Below are 20,765 nucleotides of genomic sequence, written 5' to 3' on the forward strand. Positions count from 1 at the left end.
AGAGTTTCTTGGTGGGAACAAAGCCAGTGAGTTTGGATGTCACGGGAATAGAAAGTACGGAAGAGATGGAGAGAGCTGAAGGAATGTCTTCAAGCCAGTGGTCAGGAGTTTCTGCTTTGGCGTGGCCAGGAATTGGGTAGCCATGGAAGCTTTTTGAGGTGGAACTATGCTTTAGAAAAATGACCCAGGCAGCAAAGTGAACGATTTTTTGTTGTATCATTCTCTCCCAACTGCTCGGGACAGTGCTCCGCACACAGTAATTGCTCAATAAGTACCATCGATCGATTCAGTGGTTGATTGAGAGCGGAGAGATTGGCGGCAGGGAGACCCATGAGGAGGCTGATTCCAGGAGTGGAAAGAGCACGAGCCGCGGAGTCAGAAGGACCTGAGTTCTAATCCTCGACTGCCGCTTGTCAGCTGCAGCATGGCTTAGTGACGAGAGCATGAGGGGATAAAGAGGGAGGGTGGATCCAGGAAACGTGAAGGGAGAAGCTGTGAGTAATAATCAGGTTATTGTTTGAGATGTAAGTTGGCCAACTCTCTTGTATTGGACTCTCCCAAGGGCTTAGTACAGTGCTTTGCACCTAGAAAAGTCTCAATAAATGTCATTGACTATGACTTTGGTTGCATTCTGTGAGGTATATATGACTTGAACATTTTCAGGACATAACCAAACGTAGAATATCATACAGTTATTTTAAAAATAACTGTGCTAAAGACATGATTTGAGGGTTTGGGGAATGTGGCCAAAATTTCAAAACATAGTCTTTGCTGAGAAATCAAGTTTGTTCAGTTCTTTGTAATTTTCTTAGCTAGGACGGAAATTGCGAATTAGATGAGAAGTGCACCTGATAATAAAAAGCTTAGAAATATGGTTTTCTTTATTCTAGTTTCTCAACTCCTTGGATTCTAAAGAAATATATGTGGAAATAATGAAGCACCTTCCAGATTTTGAATTGCTTTCTGCGGGCTCACTAGAGGTAATTTACAATATTATTAGACAATAAATGTACTAATGTATTTCATGTCAGAGTAAATTAAATCAATCATTTAGACCTCTACAAATTCAGAATTTAGGAAATTTAGATAATAGCACTTTCCCCTTGCTTCCTCCCTTTGCCCTTTGATGCCAAAGGAAGATACCGTATTTACTCATATAACCGCCCCACTTTTTGCATAATTTCTATAGCCCAAAGACAGGGGAGGGGCTACTATGTGGGGAATTGAATCTAACCAGAGGGGAGCAAGAGAAAAAAGTTGGAGGAAAGGAGCGGAGAAGAGAGAGAAAGAAAGGAGGGCACTTGAGACTGATTCTCAAACCTCTGTTTTAACTCTCCCAAGAGCACATACACTGGGCACTCAGTAAATTAAAGTAACGCCAGCACCTTCTCCTCTTCCTAACGTGGACATCACAGAAGCAGCATTATCGCATTCTGACTCTTCTCTTCCTATCCCAGCCTCTCTCGTTGCTTATGGTTACCGGTCCATGACATAAATAATCTTTTATTCACTCCTCAGAAATTGAGAGGGAGGGATTTATGTGGTAGAGGCAATTATGGGAGTAATTGTAGTTGCTTTTATATAAAGGAGGAAGCTTACAAATCGACCGCGGGTTAACGAAACTTCAGGAAACCAGCAGATAAGAATGTTCCAGAGGCTAGAGGCAGTCAGTCGAGGCTAACAGACAAAACAAAAGCACTTTACCCCGTAACTTCTGAAAAGATACAGACCAATTGAAATAAGCACACCCTTTGCAATTATTTCTTTTCACTAGTTCATGCCTAATGCTCTTGGAAGTCCAAACTTAGAAGATTTTGCTGTTCCTGTAGGTTGGACACCATTTAGAAAGTTTACCCACTAAAGTAGATTGGAGCCCTTTGATGCTTAATTTTCAGAAATATTGGTTTGATCTAAATATGTAGAGAGAGGTCCTCTTTAACTTAATAATAACGGTATTTGTTAAGTGCTTACTATCTGCTAAGCACTCTTCTATGCACTGGAGTAGATACAAGGTATGAATGAGTAAAAACGGAGGAATCTACCACCTCCTCACTGTACCCCAATCTCATCTGCCTCACCAACTGCCTCTCGCCCACGTCCTGCCTCTGGCCTGGAGCACCCTCCCTCATAGACGACCGACGATTACTCACCCCGCTTTCAAAGCCGACCGACGATTACTCACCCCGCTTTCAAAGCCTTATTGAAGGCACATCTCCAAGAGGTCTTCCCTGACTAAGCCGCCTTTTCCTTTTCTTCAACTCCCTTCTGCAGCCCCTTGACTGGCTCCTTTTATTCACCATCCCCTTCCAGCCCTTCAGCCCTTATGTACATATCTGTAAATTTATATCTATTAATGTCTACCTCCCCCTCTAGACTTTAAGTTCGTAATAGGCAGGGAATGTGTCCGTTATATTGTTATAATGTACTCTCCCAAGCACTTAGTACAGCGGTCTGCACAGAGTAATCGCTCAATAAATACGATTAAGTGGATCACATGAATAAACTAACAGATAGGGTTTCAAGGTTTGCACAAACAGGTCTTGTTTTTTCCCGCCCCTTTTAAGGATCGTCTGGCTCACCACAGGTGGCTACTTTTCTTTCAATTTGGCAAAAGTGAAAATTCAAATGTTCACGAGTTAAAAAAACTGAAAAATCTCCTGAAAAAAGAGCACATTCAGGTAAGAATACTTATGAAAATATTTATATATTTAGTCTCCTGGTGAATCTGTTTTAGAGAAGTTGTTTCATGGCGATCTTAGAGGATTTGCCTGCAAATGTTTGTGTGTGTGTGCGCGTATGTGTGTGGAAGGGTGTGCTTCCTACATTTAAAAGAAACTGCAGACGCTATTTGAAGTTTCTTTATTTAGAATTCTTTTGAAGCTGACTTTGACTAAACCGCCTTTCACTATTAGATGTGAAAGAATCAGTTCTAGAATGAAGGGGAAATTCACACTATAAATTCGGTATTGCATATGTGCTTGATTTATCCCAGTCTGAGAGATGTTTCCATTTGTGATGTAAAAAAAAAAGTCAGCGAAAATACCTTTTGGGTCATTTAGAATACTTCTTACCAAAGGCAAACGGAAGACTTTCTACAAAATAAAATCAACCTTCATTATCTCCTTAGGTTGGGAAGTTTGACTGCCTTTCTGCTCCAGATATTTGCGGTAATCTGTATGTTCGTCAGCCATGTCTAGCTGTATTTAAAGGAAAAGGAACTGAAGATTATGAAATTCATCATGGTAAAATGAGAATGTAGATGTTAAACTTACTTAACCTTATTTTAGAGGAGTTTTCACCCTAAATCCTAATAACGTCAATTAGAGATGTTGGTTCGTACATAATTCATTCATCTTCTTCACTGGTGTTCCTTTTTGTCTTGCTTTTTCAGTAATATTTTTGCCGTCATTTTTTACGGATTTCTTTAGCACCTCCCAGTCAAACATTACTTTGCCATTGCTTTTTGGCCAATCCTTTCAGCAGTAATGTTCTCAGAAAAATTAATGGTCCCCAGTCAGATTCTTTTCTCCTGTTTTTAATTCATCCTTTTTCCTTTATTATGATACATCGATCTCTCCGTATTTATATAGTGATATTAAGAAATGTGGTATTTGTTAAGCACTTACTAGGTACCAGGCACTGTTGTGTGTTCTGCTGGGGTAGATACAAGATAGCCAGGTCAGAGACAATTCCCTGTCCCACATCGGGCTCACAGTCTAAGTAGGAGGGAGAACAGGCACTGAATCCCCGTTTTACAGATGAGGAAACTGAGACACATAAAATTAAGTGACTTGCCCAAGATTACTCAGCAGGCAGGACCGAGATTAGAACCTAGGTTCTCTGACTCCTGGGCCCATCATAATAATAATAATAGTTGTGGTATTTGTTAAGCTCTATCTATGTGCCAAGCACTGAACTAAGCACTGGGGTAGATATAATTAGGTCCCACATGGGGCTCACAGCCTAAGTAGGAGGGAGAACAGGTATTGATTCCCCACCTTATCCCCACTTTACTGATGAGGGAATTGAGGCACAGACAAGTTGATAATAATAACGATGGTATTTGTTATGCGCTTACTATGTGCCAAGCAGAGTAACTTGCCCAAGCGGTGGAGCCGGGATTAGAACCCAGGTCCCTCGGATTCCCAGGCTCGGGCTCTTTCCACAAGACCACACTGCTTTTTAAAGCCATATGAAACATTGTACTTTGGAGTGGCCTCTGTGTCACTAGCCATAAACTAGGCATTACTTCTGTCACTCAACATGCCATATCTATCATTGTGGTGTATCCTTGGCTACAGTTTTGAGGTCTCCTCTCATGGCTCATATGTTTCCAAACCTTTTCATCCGTTCATTCAGTGGTCCTTGTTGAGATCCAGCACAGAATTGTTATTTTCATGGTACTCGTTACGGGCTTACTCTATTCCGGGCACGGTACTAAGCACTGGGGTAGATGCAAGCTAATCAGGTTGGACACAGACCAGCGCTTAGAACAGTGCTTTGCACATAGTAAGCACTTAATAAATGCCATTATTATTATTATTATTATTATTATTATTATTGTTCTACTTGGGGCTCACAGTATAAATCCCCATTTTACAGATGAGGTAACTGAGGCACAGACGTCAAGTAGCTTGCCCACGGTCACAAAGCAGACAAGTGGCGGAGGCAGGATTCGGACCTGGGTCCTTCTGACGCCCAGGCTGTTTCCGTTTCCGCTTTTCTGAGTTAAGTGCTGGAGAAGAGTTCATCGGATGTTAGCATCGAAACGGTTCCAGATGATCTCTTGGCTATATTATGTTAACCTTAGGATATTTATAATTGACAATCCCGTGTGACATTTTGATACTGTTTAATTTTCAGCATCATCCATAGTTCTCTCGTCAAGAAGATGAGGTAAAGCCGACTACATAAGCCTACAGTCTAGGATTCTGGGAAGCCATTTATATTTGGCATTCTCTGATTAGACTTCATTATTGTTAACATTGGATTAAGAGGTGCTTCTTAAGCGTAGTTGCTGTGTGTGGTCCGGAGCCTAAATCTAATATTCATTGGCGTGATATTCTAGCTTTTCTTTCCTCTTCATTTAAAAAGTTGGAAGTGAAACAGCCTTCTTTCATCTTTTCATGGAATTAATTGTTGGCATCAAAAAAAATTAAGAAAAAACACACTGAGTGGGTACTTTTATAATGGCACATTTATAATTGTGGCTTTTTCATCTTTTTCTCTTCCAAAGGAAAGAACATTCTATATGATGTTCTTGCATTTGCCAAAGAGAGTGTCAACTCACATGTTATCACACTTGGGCCTCAGAATTTTCCTGGCAAGGAAAAAGAGCCGTGGCTGGTGGATTTTTTTGCACCTGTAAGTATACCATCATTCAATTTCATTTCTTTGCAGGACAAGGAAGCACCTTATTCAAAATGTCTGTAGAGTCTCTTCCTCCTCCCTCCACAGATAAAGAAGGATTTATTGTAAAGCTTTCCAGACAGCTCCATGGCAGACTCCTGAGTCTTTTGCTAAGCGCTATGTACTAGGCACCGTAATATGTGCTGGAGTAGGAGGGGGAACAAGCATCAAATCCTCTTTGTAACAGATAGGGAAGCTGAGACACGTAAAACTGAAGTGACTTGCTCAAGGTCACTCGGCAGGCCGGTAGCAGAGCTGGGATTTAGAACCCAGGCCCATGCTCTTTCCACGAGGCCACAGTACTTTTTAAAGCCATTTTAACCATTGAACGTAGCATCGTCCTTTATGTAAGTAGCCTGATCTGAAATATGCGACATCTCAAATTTTGGTCTTCCCCTCAAGCAAACCCTGCGATTCATTATGCGTTAAAGGAGTAAAATGGAATACTTTCCCGCTCTCGACAAAGTTCCCCAGGTGCCGATTGTTGCCCGAGCTGAAATTCGATTTGTTCGATGTAGTTATGGGTCTGTTTTTCCTCCCAAGTGGTGTCCTCCCTGTCGAGCCCTGTTGCCAGAGTTGAGGAAGGCATCCAAGCACCTGAACGGACAGCTGAAATTCGGCACTCTAGACTGCACGGTGCACGAGGGACTGTGCAACATGGTAAGAAAATGACTTTGTCTAATCATCCTTCTCCCAGGAGCGGTAACCCACGGGAGAGAAGTAAAGGAGATTTAGAAGGACTGTGTTTCACACAGAGAAAGATTTGAAATGGTTTGTGGGGGGAGGTCGACAGTTAGAAGTCATTGAGACCCACTGGTTGCAGATACTAGAATATTTGTCTGTTTTCTAATTTAAGGGGAAATGAATATTCATGCATTCATATTACTTCGTAGTTATCGAGCGCTTACTGAGGGCAAAGCACTGTACCCCTAGAAACGGAGGAACCCGGCACTTCCATTTCAGTTCCACATTACTGTTAGGTGAAAGAGGCGAGTGTAGGACCCAAGCTCAGTAGTAGTAGTAGTAATTGTATTTATTAAGCACTTACTGTGTGCAGAGCACTGTGCTAAGCTCTGGGAGAGAAAACACAAGTAGGAATTAGTCATGGTGCCTTTCCCTTGCGGGGCTCACATTCTAAGCTTGGGTTTCCCGATCCGTGAATGGAATAACCCTTTCCACACATCCCTCCCATTTAGGAAAGACCAACTTGTTTAGCTGTAAACACTAGTGGAAAAATCGGAACCATAGGGAAGAGCAATAGAATAGAAATCCCGGCTCTGCTGTGGCACACCTATCAGGGAAAGGTGCAGGGAGAATCCATCTTCTGTTCAGTATCTGCGCCAGGAGCCGATGCAGTTTGCTGTCATTCAGTCATTTATTCATTGAGTCGTATTTATTGAACACTTACTATGTGCAAAGCACTGTACTAAGAGCTTGGGAGAGTACAATATAACAAACAGTCATATTCCTAACTCACAACGAGCTCACAGTTGCGGTCTCATTGCCACTGGAGGATCCTCCTCCCTCCCTCTTCACTTTTCCCCGCCTCCCTTCAAACGTAAAGCAGAACCGGGAGATTACAAAGCCAACCCAAATTTCACTTCTGTCCTCTAGTAGATGAAAGCTGGGATTATTCATTCATTCAGTCGTATTTATTGAGCGCTTACTGTGTGCAGAGCACTGTACTAAGCTCTTGGGAAGTACAAGTTGGCAACATATAGAGACGGTCCCTACCCAACAGTGGGCTCACAGTCTAGAAGGGGGAGACAGAGAACAAAACATGTGGACAGGTGTCAAGTCGTCAGAACAAATTAAAGCTAAATGCACATCATTGACAAAATGAATAGAATAGTAAGTATGTACAAGTAAAACAGAGTAGTAAATCTGTACAAACATATACAGGTGCTGTGGGGAGGGGAAGGAGGTAGGGCGGGGTGGATGGGGAGGAGGAGAGGAAAAAGGGGGCTCAGTCTGGGTTGGAAGGGAAAGGGGCCCCCAACTTTTTGTACTGGTAAGAAACTGTAAAATGAAATGTAACCCCCGTGAAGAACGTGTGTCATTTCAAAACGGGTGGACAACAGATCCTGAAGGAATGTAGTAGAAAGGGGGTCACCAACATCTAAATTTCCCGGTCAGCAGGGATGTTAAATGGGTGCTCGAAGGATGCTCTTGTGTTTACTCTCTACGGTTGCAGCTGCACCCCATCTTCCTCCAGGGTTGGGAGAGGATCCTCGTGATCCCGGCTCAAGTTTGGGAGCCCTTTCACCCACCGGGGTTTTGATTTCCTCCTGAGGGGACAACAGCAGGCCGCTTAAGCAGCCGCAGACCAAATGACCTCGTGAAACCGATCTCTCCCATTGCTGAGGTCGGCTTCTGGTCACCAGGAATTGGTCGTTGAGTCCGTTGTATTGGTTTTGCGGGGGTGGCTTTTGGTATCTTGAGCAAAGTTGAGTGGGCTGCAAACTTGTCCCAAGCAGTTCGTGTTTGAAGGAATGATCTTCATCTTTTCCCCCGTCTTTCAATAGTATAATATTCGGGCCTATCCGACAACCGTGGTGTTCAACCAGTCCAACATTCATGAATACGAAGGACATCATTCCGCCGAGCAGATCTTGGAGTTTGTGGAGGTATTTGAAACCACGGTTACTGACTTGTGTCCCCTATTTGTGTAGGTTCATTCATTCATTCAGTCGTATTTAGTGAGCGCTTACTGTGTGCAGAGCACTGTACTAAGCGCTTGGGAAGTACAAGTCGGCAGCATATAGAGACGGTCCCTACCCGACAACGGGCTCACAATCTTTGGGAGACGTACTTTGGAAATGTTTAGTAATGCAGTGGTCATCCCATTTCCACTGAAACATTACCCTAATTACCTAGGAAAGAAGTTATGGTTTTCCACCTTCCTAATAATTATTTCTGGATTAATAATGATGGTGTTTGTTAAGCGCTTACTGTGTTCCAGGCACTGTCTAAGCCCTGGGATGCTATGGTGCCGCAGATCTGTCCCTTTTTCTTCTTCACCCCTTCTATGCCCTTCTCCTTTCTTCTTTGTCTCATTTTTGTCCCCTTTCCTCTTCTCATTGGCCTAGCCCTACAACCTGTTTTTTTTTGTGATCGCGGACGAGAAAGTAAAAAATGAATTTTCTTCCCCTGCCAGATGTTGCTAGATTTGGGAATAATGTAGACCAAACAGTGGTGGTATTCAGGTGCTTTCTAAAAGTCTAGCACTGTGCTAAGCACTGGGGTAAATACCACGCAACCAGGTCGGATGCAGTCCCTGTCCCATGAGACACATGTGAGTCCCATGTGTCCACCCTGATTAGATTGATCTACCCCAGAACTTAGTTCAGTGTCCAGCACATAGTAAGCATTTATCAAATACCATTGGAAAAATAAAAAAGATTGGATAATGTTTCGAAGTTCCAACTCCACCAATTTTAGAGTACAGTAAACTGCCATTACTGTAGGGATGTGGTTTATCCATGTTGCAGAATCTTCTTGCCACAACCAGGGAGGAGTTGAAGAGTAATGATGTGCCTAGGCTGAGCATCTTTTTCGGTTTTCCATATTTTCTGGTTTTCTGGTACTCCTGAAGCAGAAAACCTGGAGCATGCTGAAAATTTTAACCAATCAGCTTTTAAATAGTAGGTTTCAGATAATTGGGGTGTCGTTAAAAATTTTTTTCCGCCTAGCTGCCCCCTAGCAAAAAATTGGAGCAAGTCTTGAGTCAGCTCTGATGCTGCCAATTCAGCTTGGCATCTTTGGATCTATTGGTCATCTTCAGGGTAAGCGGAGAGGCCAGGAAATAGCTAAAGTTTGGCTTTCACATTGAAGAGCACAATCATTGGAGATAGATTGGAAAAGCAGAATATGCTATGGTTATTGAATAGGCCCAATTTGTAAGCCGCTGCTTAGATGGTAAATTCCTTACCATACAAGTCAGTTGTATTTATTGAGTACTTACTGTGTGCAGAGCACTGTACTAAGCGCTTGGGAGAGTACAGTTTTACAGTAGTATGTGCCAGGCACCGAACTAAGCGCTGGGGTAAATACAAGCTAATCGGGTTGGACACAGTCCCTGTCCCACATGGGGTTCATAGTCAGTCATATTTATTGAGCGCTTACTGTGTGCAGAGCACTGTACTAAGCGCTTGGGAAGTACAAGTCGGCAACATATAGAGACGGTCCGTACCCGACAACGGGCTCACAGTCTAGAAGGCAGAGACAGACCACAAAACAAAACATGTCTTAATCCCCATTTTACAGATGAGGGAACAGAGGCACAGAGAATACTAATACGAATAAGTGTGGCATTTGTTAAGCACTTACTATGTGCCCAGCACTGTTCTAAGCACTAGGGTGGATACAAGCAAATTGAGTGGGTCGCAGTCCCTGTCCCACTTGGGGCTCACAGTCTTCATCCCCATTTTACAAATGAGGTAACTGAGGCGCAGAGGAAGTGAAGTGACGTGCCCAAGGTCACACGATAGACAAGTGGTGGAGGCGGGATGAGAACTCAGCTCCTTCTCTCTCTATCCACTCTACCTGGAAACAAGGGCATTGGCATTGATCAAACTTCACGCCTGGCCTCATATCTGCTTTGTGATTAGCTCGGTCCTTCTGTCTGAGAGATTTTCTCTTCCCCCGTGCTTTAATCTAACAAGTGCCCCTTCCTTCCTCTCCCCCTCGTCCCCCTCTCCATCCCCCCCATCTTACCTCCTTCCCTTCCCCACAGCACCTGTATATATGTATATATGTTTGTACATATTTATTACTCTATTTATTTATTTTATTTGTACATATCTATTCTATTTATTTTATTTTGTTAGTACGTTTGGTTTTGTTCTCTGTCTCCCCCTTTTAGACTGTGAGCCCACTGTTGGGTAGGGACTGTTTCTATATGTTGCCAACTTGTACTTCCCAAGCGCTTAGTACAGTGCTCTGCACATAGTAAGCGCTCAATAAATACGATTGATGATGATGATGAAGTGCCAGGGCCGACGGTTTTACTTGCTTACGTTGGTGTAACGCGAACATTGTCTTCTTGCTCTTCCTTAGGATCTCATGAACCCTTCCGTGGTCTCGCTGACCCCAGAGTCCTTCGTTGAACTTGTGAAGCGGAGAAAGCGAGATGAAATGTGGCTGGTGGATTTCTACGCCCCATGGTGTGGGCCCTGCCAGGCTTTAATGCCCGAGTGGAAGAGGATGGCCCGGGTACGGTGAAAGCTTGCCCGCTATTTCTCCTCTGGCTACGTTAAGAGTAACTCTGCACTTCCTGTAATTTGGTTGGAGCTCTGTTGTCTCTCCCTGACCCCTGACGATCTCACCGGTTATTTTGGGGAGATCAGCATAATAATAATAATAATAATAATGGAATTTGTTAAGCGCTTACTATGTGCAAAGCACCGTTCTAAGCTCTGAGGAGGATACAAGGTGATCAGGTTGTCCCACGGGGGGCCCCACAGCCTTAATCCCCATTTTATCATCATCATCATCATCAATCGTATTTATTGAGCGCTTACTATGTGCAGAGCACTGTACTAAGCGCTTGGGAAGTCCAAGTTGGCAACATATAGAGACAGTCCCTACCCAACAGTGGGCTCACAGTCTAAAAGGGGGAGACAGAGAACAAAACCAAACATACTAACAAAATAAAATAAATAGGATAGATATGTACATGTAAAATAAATAAATAAATAAATAGAGTAATAAATATGTACAACCATATACACATATATACAGGTGCTGTGGGGAAGGGAAGGAGGTAAGACGGGGGATGGAGAGGGGGACGAGGGGGAGAGGAAGGAAGGGGCTCAGTCTGGGAAGGCCTCCTGGAGGAGGCCTTCTACAGATGAGACAATTTTACAGATGAGGTAACCAAGGCCCAGAGAAGTGAAGTGACTTGCCCAAAGTCACACAGCTGACAAGCGGCAGAGCCGGGATTAGAACCCATGACCTCTGACTCCCAAGCCCTGGCTCTTTCCACTGAGCCACGCTGCTTCCCATGAGAAGCAGCATGGCCTAATGGATCAAGCCCGGGCCTGGGGGTCAGAAGGACCTGGGTTCTAATCCCAGCTCTGCCACTTTCCTGCTGCGTGACCGGGGGCAGGTCACTTGACTTCTCTGGGCCTCAGTGACCCCATCTGAAAAATGGGGATGAAGACCGTAAGCCCCATGTAGGACAGGAACCGTGTCCAAAATTGATTAGCTTGTATCTACTTCAGCGCTTAGAACAGTGCCTGGCACAGAGTAAGCACTTAACAAATACCATTTAAAAAAAAAGTTGAAACCACCCTCCTTCACCCCCAGCCATCCTCCCAACTCCATCCTACCCTTCCGGACATCCTGGCACCTTTCCCAGCTGGAGTTCAATCTCCCCTGTTTCGGGATAGATAGATTCAGTTCTTTGAGGGTCCGAAAGAACAGATATCACTCCCATATTGTAGTTTAGCTCACCCTTCCCTTACCGGGTTTTGGGTACGTGAACTTTATAAACTCTTCAAAATAAACTCAAGCTTTTATCAGTGAGAAATTTCACAGGTGAACTCCTTCCTCAAAGTTCTGTCTCTGCTTATAATATAATAGAAATTTTCTGTTTAACGGTTCTAAACAAAACTTCCAGTTGAGTGAATGATCTCCGTTAACTACTCCAAGTATAGCGTGCCGCCTGGATTCTTTCTGGATAAAAACCAGTTCTTTTTACGACCTGACTTCAGTCTAACTGCCTCTTTCCCTCAGATGATAAATGGACTGATCAATGTCGGCAGCGTGGACTGCCAAAAACATTACTCCTTGTGTCATGAAGAAAACGTCCAGGGGTATCCTGAGATAAGACTGTTTCCTCAAAAGTCTAATACAGCTCATCGATACTAGTAAGTCTCTATCTGGGAAGTTCTTTTGAATTCAGGCTTTATATGCTGGGCTTTTATGTGATATTAAGTCTTTAAACATATTTGGATTTTACCTAATTTCTGCACTTGGAGATAATATATTTTTTCATCTTTTATAGTAGCTACAATGGCTGGCACAGGGATGCATATTCTCTAAGAGGCTGGGCCCTGGGGTAAGCTGTTCCTAGAAATTGTTTTCCATAAAGTTGCCCCAGAATCATAACATTTCTTTCACATATAATTTTTTCATTCAAATCTTGGAAATTGAATGAAAGTTAATGCCACCCAGTTCTTTTAAAACACTACAGATGTGTTCCTCTAGGACTTGGTATTGTGGGAAAATATTGTTATAAAAACCAATGATGGCTTGAATATGCCACCATGACTGATTTTGGAGGGTACAAATTCCCATAAATGTTACGTATTTTGTGTACGGTAGCAACACTCAGTAAATGGTATTTTACAGTATTAAATGTAAAATTTTAAAAGCCCAAAAGTGATGCAGCTCTGTAGTCCAGTCAAGCGATGGTATTTGTTGAGCACTTCCTTTTGTGCAGAGCACTGCCCTAAGCACCTGGGAGAGTACAGTACCACTGAGTCTGTAGACGTGTTCCTCGCCCACAAGTCGACAGACTAGCCAGACATTAAAATAAATGACGGAGAAGTGGATTTAGTGCAGTGGGGCTGAGAGTGGGATGGATAATAATAATGATGGTATTTGTTAAGCGCATACTATGTGCAAAGCACTGTTCTAAGTGCTTACAGATCCAAGTACGCGGGTGACCCAGAAGGGAAAAAGAGTAGGGGAAGTGAGGACTTGGGGAAGGCCTCTTGGAGGAGATGTGATTTTCGTAAGACTTTGATGGTGGGGAGAGTGGTGGTCTGTCAGATACGGAGGGGGAGAGAGTTCCAGGCCAGAGAGACAATGTGGACGAAGCTTTGGCAGCATGACAGAGGACATCAGTGACATTAGAGAAGCAGCGTGGCTCAGTGGAAAGAGCCCGGTCTTTGGAGTCAGAGGTCATGGGTTCAAATCCAGGCCCCGCCAATTGTCAGTTGGGTGACTTCGGGCAAGTCACTTCTCGGTGCCTCAGTTACCTCATCTGCAAAATAGGGATTAAGACTGTGAGCCTCCCAGAGGACAACCTGATCACCTTGTACCTCCCCAGCGCTTAGAACAGTGCTTGGCACCTAGTAAGCGCTTAATAAATGCCATCATTATTATTATATAAAATTCTCGGCCTTAGGCCTAAATCTTAGGACCCGCCTTCTACCGTTTTGATCATGTTGTATCTTACTCTCCAGACTACTTAGGACGGTGCCCTGCACATTGCAAATGCTTAATAAGTACCATTGATTGATCGTTTTATTTGTTCATCCAGTCGTATTTCTTTTTACTGTGTTGCAGAGCACCGTACTAAGCATGTATTTATGAAAGCTGTATAGTTAAAATTGTATTTTGGGTTTACAAAGAACGTATAAAACACTCAAAGCATTCATTACTAACAAAGAGAGGGGGGACGACATTATTCCTAAGTCACCACTAGCTTTTTCAAATGGATTGAAGACTTAAGTCTTGCATGGCTAATAGATGGTTTGGCTATCTGGCTGCAGATATTTGCCTCAAGTGTCCATAGAACTGACACCCCAGACCTTCAACGAAAAAGTCTTACAAGGAAAAGATCATTGGGTCGTGGATTTCTACGCTCCGTGGTGTGGACCTTGCAGAAACTTTGCTCCAGAGTTTGAGCTATTAGCCAGGGTAAGAGTAATTTTATGTCTTAAAATGAAGGTGTGTTGCAGAGAGATATGTAGCAGAGAGATACATTTGCAGGAAGTTAAAGATGTATTTCTGATTTACAGAGCTCACGCTTTCTGGAGTAATCTGTAAACCTTATGGCTAACGCCAGAGTTATCTGAAAGACCTCAGAGGCTCTTCTTGAAACGTTTTAAATGTAAAAATGAGAGGCACGATCTTTCAGAGAGCAACGGATATTTTTCTAGCCGTAAATTCATCTGTCTTTACGCTGGGACTGTGTTCTAAGAAAAGGCAGGGTAACCTGATTCCCGGTTTAAGAAACTTTTCTGGACCAAAGAAATTTAAGTGACGATTCGTATAAAAAGATGCTCAGAAGAGAAAGGGTGCACCATGCTACGTCATATTCTTCCTTAACATCTCCATGATATTTGATCGTCAGTCTTACCTGAACCCCGGAATTGGAATTGAGGGCTGGGATTTAGAGTCCAGAAGTCATTTTGTTGCCCCTGAGTGTGTTACTTTATCACGCCATTCCTTCTTCCCGACACACAAACCCAGCCAGCGTCACTTCCTCACCGTTATTCATGAGACCCAGGTTCTTCTCCCAGCTCTGCCTCCGCTGGGCTCTTGGCTTATCTTGGGCCGTGAGCCCTATGTGGGACATGAACTGTGCCCAGCCTGATTAGTTTATGTCTACCCCAACGCCTGGCACATAATAAGCACGTTAAAAAACACCATGAAAAAAATGTAAATGCCTTCATTGTCGTAATTCCATTTCAAAACAGCTTTATCCAGCATTGAACGCTTTATCACTGTGGCTGCTGTGTAACGCAGTCAAGTTGTGAGTAATCCAGAAGTAAAGGGAGAGCTCTTGGTGGTAATGATGGCATTTATTTACTGCACGTTTACTAATGCCGAGGTAAATATGGTAAATGCAGAGTGATCAGACTGGATACCGACTCTGTCCCACATGGGTTTCACGATCTATCTTATCCCCATTTTACAGGTGAGGAAACGGAACCCCAGAGAGGGAAAGGGACCTGCCCAAGGTCACCCAGCAGGCCAGGGGTATCCAGAGTTGGGACTAGAACCCCGATCTCCTGGCTTCCAATCCTGAGTTCTTTCCACTTGCTTTCTAAGCCATCTTGCTTGTGTTAAAAAAAAGAAGCCAAAGAGGCAAAAAAAAAACCCAAATGGGGGCCTTCCCTCCTCTAATGCCAAGGTTGGAAATTCAATTAAGCATCTAAACCTTATCCAGACAGAGAAGACAAGAAGGGGGGCAATTAATATGTTTTCCCTTCTTTTTAGACTGTTAAAGGAAAAGTGAAAGCTGGAAAAGTGGACTGTCAGGCTCATGGTAACACGTGTCAAAATGCAGGTGTCAGAGCCTATCCTACTGTTAAATTTTATCCCTACCAAGGAGAAAAGGTAAGTCGACCTGCAGCTTTTCAACTACGCCCAACCCCAATATAGAGGAAAATGCCTCTTCTTCTGTTTGAAGGTTCAGCTCCAGTCTCCCCTGCCTGCCTCTCCATTGGAAAAACTAAAGCCAAAAAAGAGATTCTTGAAACGTTACATTTTTAAGTCACGGACCATCATACTTATTACTTGTCCTGTCTCATTAGCGGAGTGTAACATTAAGGGTGGAAGGCCTATTGCTCTGTGTCATTTCTTTTGCTGAGTGCAGTTTGTTGAAGGTGTTGGGGAACAGTGATATGAACAAGAAAAATAACGTGGTAGTAAAGTTAGGGAAATTTTAATTCTAACATTGTAAATACCAAATCTAATGATGTTGAATAAAGGGAAAATTATCCAGCAGCAGCAACTCTATTCACTGTGCCTTCACCGAGAACTTGGCTCCAAAAACCCTTAAACAGCTCCCTGCTGAACTGTGCCTGGCAGTTTGTATCTTCTGCGAGCTAGATGCAAGAATTATTGCTCCTTGAGATGGTTTTGACCATGAATCCCGTAATATTCTGATTTTAGAAAAGTGCCCATGGTGAGCCCATAGACAGTAGAGATGCAAAAGACATAGCTGATCTCCTGACGGTGAAGTTAGAAGCGTTACAAAGTAAAGGAAAGAAGAAAAAGTCCTCTAGAAACAAGGTAAGAAATGTCGATACTTTCCCTCTTGTGTGTTTTGGGGGAATGTTGCCATCCAGGTGACACAACAGTGTGGCCTAGTGGGAAGAGCACGGGCTTGGGAGTCAGGAGCTGGGTTCTAATCCCGCACCTACCACTGACCTGCCGTGTGACCTGGGGCAAGTCACTTCACTTCTGTGTACCCCAGTTCCATCACCTGCAAAACGGGGATTCGGTCAGTACCTGCCCTCCCTCCTCTTGAGACTGTGAGTCCCCCGTGGGACCTAATTATCTTCCATCCAGCCCAGCTCTTAGTACGGTGCTTGGCAAATACTGCAGTTATTTTTTATTATTATCATTATTAACACTGTTTATGAGATCATTTAGAAGACTTAAATGAAATCATCTCATCCAGAGCATATCTCTTGTTTCGCTATACAGACTAAAGATAGTTGCCGTGGGCCAGTTTGGTTTTGTTCTACTGTGGGGATAAATATTGAGGGTATATGATGATGATGGCATTTCTTAAGCGCTTACTATGTGCAAAGCACTGTTCTAAGCGCTGAGGGGAAACAAGGTGATTAGGTTGTCCCACGTGGGGCTCACAGACTTAATCCCCATTTTACAGATGAGGGAACTGAGGCCCAGAGAAGTGAAGTGACTTGCCCAAGTCACACAGCTGGCAATTGGTGGAGCCGGGATTTGAACCCATGACCTCTGACTCCAAAGCCCGGGCTCTTTCCACTGAGCCACGCTGCTTCTAGGCAGGGTGGGCCAGTGGAGGGAGATGATTTCATTCATTCATTCAGCCAGTCATATTTATTGAGCGCTTACGGTGTGCAGAGCACTGTACTAAGCGCTTGGGGAGTACAAGGCGGTAACATATAGAGACGGTCCCTACCCAACAACGGCTCACAGTCCAGAAGGGGGAAACTGACAACAAAACAAAACGATATTGTCAGGAGACCAGGATTTTAGGTCCAGCTGAGGGCCACTGGTCAACAAATTTACCTCCTTTTTGTCACTTAACTTCTCTGGGTCTCTTTCCTCAGCTGTAAAATGTGATTATAATCCCCAGCGGGCTGTTTTGAGGAGAAAATTAGGGAAGAGAAGCGAAAATGGTATACAAAATCAATTATTCAAAATAATAAATGATCGTGAGTGCTCATGGCGGTACAAAATCTACCGCCTCCTCCTTTTATTCTTCCAAAATCTATTGTTAAATAGTTGACCTTGTAGGAAAGCAGATCATTTCAGATGCAAACCAGTAGGAAGTACAGGAATGAATTTGCAAAGGGAGGCATTGTCGTTGCCAGGTGAGCATAAAAGGTTGCAGGAGCCCCATGGATGCGCGACCTGTGAAGAAGGGAGATCAGAAACAAAACCTGAATCGTGCGCTCGAAGGGGAAAAATGTCAGTTTACCGTGTAACTTTGTCCCACAGGATGAACTTTAGGCACTATCGAAGATGGAGAAAATCCAAAGGAAACCGAAGCTGTGACCTCAGAAGGCAGTGTTTTGAATCGACGTAGAATGCCAATGCAGTCATACTAGGAAAAAAAAAATGAAGATTATTTTGGACTCGTGTTCACGCTGGCCGCCTCCTCCTCATCTTTTGGCGTGGACAGGCTCTGTTTCCACGGCGGGCGGACCACAGACCCATGGAAAACGGACTCAGCGGGTCACCGGACGGACAAGAGGTTTTAAATCTCCCAACCCCAGGTTTAGGGCTGGTGTGAGGTGAGGCCGTTTGGTTTTCAACCACTCTCTGTTTTACTGAACTTTATTCTTCAACCACATACTCCATGAGAAAACTACAGGCTCTGTGTGGCGGAAAATGTAGATAGCCAGGCTCTGGCTTTCATGCTGCTTGATTTATCTCTCTAAAGTGCAAAGATGCTGTAATCCTTCCATCTCCCCCTTACAGAGCCAGAAGAATTTGTTTTAATGTTTCCCCGTGGAAAACGTAGTTCTCTACGGTAGCAGACCCACTCAAAAGAGAACAGATGTAGCCACTAAACATTGAGTTTTTCTTCAATTTCTTTTTTTTTTTAATACAGGGATTAGTCTAAAATTCCAAATTAAAATTCAAAACCTTACCCAAAAGGATTGGGATATTTATTTAAAGGATACTTGCAGCCCAAAAGCACAAGACTTCAGCAGTTTGTTGGGTTTATATATATATATATATTTTATTGTGAACTATAGACTTGAATTTGGGGCATTCTTCTTTTCATCACTTTTTGGAATTAAATTTTTAATTTTGAACAATTCCTACGCTATGTGCAAACTGTATTGTCCATTTCGGTTTTACAGTAGCTCGTGCAGTTATTGGAGTCAATTACCTGTCATTGGGCTATTTACTGCCAGAATTTTTCAGACTAGTAATACCTCTACTATCAGTAGTTTTAGGTTATTTTTATATATGCGAAGGGAGAGGAGCTGGAACTGTTGAATTACGTGACTTCTTGAACCCACTTCATTTTTTAAAATGAACATATTTCGAGAGCTGTGCGCAGTTCATGCAAAAATAGCTTTTATGGCATCGTGCAGTATCGCACTACTTACACAGAGTAAAAACCGTGTTAAATTAAACCCTCCAAAATCTAGAATTCCTGAAAATGGTGACACAATACGTAGCCCTGGTTTTTTCCTTTATCTTCTACTGCCACCGAAGAAAGCCATGTTTTGGTCTAAAGTAGGAAGCTTTTAGCAGCACACTGTGGTTAAAAATTGACTTTAGCCAACAGTAGAGACTCACACCTCCCAAAATGCGTGTCTTTCACACTCTCTTTTGGCTAGAACACCTTAAGGGAGTTAGGGAGCGTTCTTCTTACAACACAACCTTGTTTGTGTTGCATTGCAAGAAACAGCAGCAAATGGGTAAATTCACCTCACGGGTTTTCCTGGACGTGGGCTTTTCCATAGAGGTAACCCCAGCTTTTTAAGAAAACTGGGAGTATTTAGAGAGAGTGGAAATTTCAGGATGAAGGAGAGTAAGAAGCAGAGGCGCAGAGCATTTCAGTCAATCCAGGTTGCTCTTCACAGATCTAAAGGACAAGATGAAACATACACCCGCAGAAGCTTTATTTGAGATTATTTCAGAGTTGAGATTTTTCATGAATTCATGCTGGACTTCCCTATCCCCCACTTTAATCTAAAGGAGTCACTGCTATTGAATTTGTACCAAGCCCGTTGTTGGGTAGGGACCGCGTCTCTATCTGTTGCCGAATTGTATTTTCCAAGTGCTTATTACAGTGCTCTTCACACAGTAAGCGCAATTGAATGAATGGAAGTGCTTGGGAAAGTACAAAATGAGAGAGTTGACAGGCACAATCCCTATATATCAACTTTTTTTTAATTATTTAAAGCTTTCCATACTAAGGTCTTATCCAGTAGCTTGTTATAGACACAAAGAGAGCATTTTTTTCCATAATAAAGTATTGAAAATGAAATGGCTCACCCAATTCCAAAGTTCAGGGATCACATTCTTGCAGAATTCTCCGTAAGGGAAATTTGCCTTATCATCCTCCCCTCCTTCTGCAAACTGCTCACAGTCATTTCTTTCCTCCCTCTATTCCCGCTGCATCTAGACCTCTGCAGTTGTCAGACGGGAGTATTTCCTAATTCTCCCATCACGATCAGTTGGAAGCACCAAAGAAAACATACCTCCTGGCAGAACTGAGTGAAGAAGAATAATAGTGCTAATAAGAATTATTATTACGGCATTTGTTAAGCGCTTAAGTGCCAAGCACCGTTCTAAGCACTGGGGTAGATACAAGGTAATCAGGTTGGCTACAGTCCCTGTCCTGCATGGGGCTCACAGTCTCAATCCCCATTTTGCAGATGAGGTAACTGAGGCACAGAAAAGTTAAGTGATTTGCCCAAGGTCACCCAGCAGGCAGAGTCGGGATGAAGAACACAGGTCCTTCTGATTCCCAAGGCCGGGCTCTTGCCAACTAGGCCATGCCGCTTCCCCGGATCTAGCCTTTTTCCATCAATTTCACTTTCCCCACTTAAGCCTGTAACTCTTCTCGTTAAGGCAATCCTTGATTTAGCACAAAAAAGCTTCAATAGGTGGATTCATAGTGGGTCATTTTAGAACTGCCCTAAGCAGAAGCTTTGACTTTTCATTATTGCCTTTTGATACAACCTTTCTAACTTCTAGGGTTCATATACTAGACCTTTGGAGGGCCCAATTAGTCAGATATGAGTGGTTGAATTTCCCAGAGACATTACTGCTGTGGTTGGAATTTGGTGGATTAATAGAAAATCAAAGGCACCCCCACCCCCCCAGTGAGACTTTGAGTGTCTTTCTGAAAGATAATTCATTTTCTCTGTGCTCTTTGGTGGGGGACTTTTTTTGTCAGACTGCAGGAAAAGTAAGATATCTCAAAAGAATGAATGCCAAAAATATGTTTAGGTTTCACTGATTTGCCTGATGTATAGGTAAAGCCACAGCCAAATTGTCTACAGAAGTCAGTATCTCCCTTCCACTTCAGGAATCATCATCATCATCAGTCGTATTTATATGTGTGCAGAGCACTGTACTAAGCGCTTGGGAAGTACAAATTGGCAACATCTAGAGACAGTCCCTACCCAGCAGTGGGCTCACAGTCTAAAAGG

General features: G+C 43.2%; 1 protein-coding gene across 1 annotated transcript in view; it reads left to right on the forward strand.

Annotated features, from left to right (window-relative positions):
- DNAJC10 (DnaJ heat shock protein family (Hsp40) member C10) overlaps positions 1–18,412 on the forward strand; it is a 39,633-nt gene extending 21,221 nt beyond the window's left edge. The window contains exons 11-23 of the mRNA XM_038751355.1: positions 891–980; positions 2,565–2,678; positions 3,128–3,242; positions 5,237–5,364; positions 5,953–6,069; positions 7,935–8,036; positions 10,468–10,623; positions 12,148–12,281; positions 12,419–12,472; positions 13,914–14,061; positions 15,367–15,486; positions 16,045–16,164; positions 17,584–18,412. Of these exons, the coding sequence (XP_038607283.1) occupies positions 891–980; positions 2,565–2,678; positions 3,128–3,242; positions 5,237–5,364; positions 5,953–6,069; positions 7,935–8,036; positions 10,468–10,623; positions 12,148–12,281; positions 12,419–12,472; positions 13,914–14,061; positions 15,367–15,486; positions 16,045–16,164; positions 17,584–17,595 (1,410 nt within the window). The 3' untranslated portion in view covers positions 17,596–18,412. The remainder of the gene's footprint in view (positions 1–890; positions 981–2,564; positions 2,679–3,127; positions 3,243–5,236; positions 5,365–5,952; positions 6,070–7,934; positions 8,037–10,467; positions 10,624–12,147; positions 12,282–12,418; positions 12,473–13,913; positions 14,062–15,366; positions 15,487–16,044; positions 16,165–17,583) is intronic.
- The last annotated feature ends 2,353 nt before the right edge of the window (positions 18,413–20,765 follow it).

This window comes from Tachyglossus aculeatus, chromosome 9, assembly GCF_015852505.1.
Source record: "Tachyglossus aculeatus isolate mTacAcu1 chromosome 9, mTacAcu1.pri, whole genome shotgun sequence".
NCBI classification, from domain to species: domain Eukaryota; kingdom Metazoa; phylum Chordata; class Mammalia; order Monotremata; family Tachyglossidae; genus Tachyglossus; species Tachyglossus aculeatus.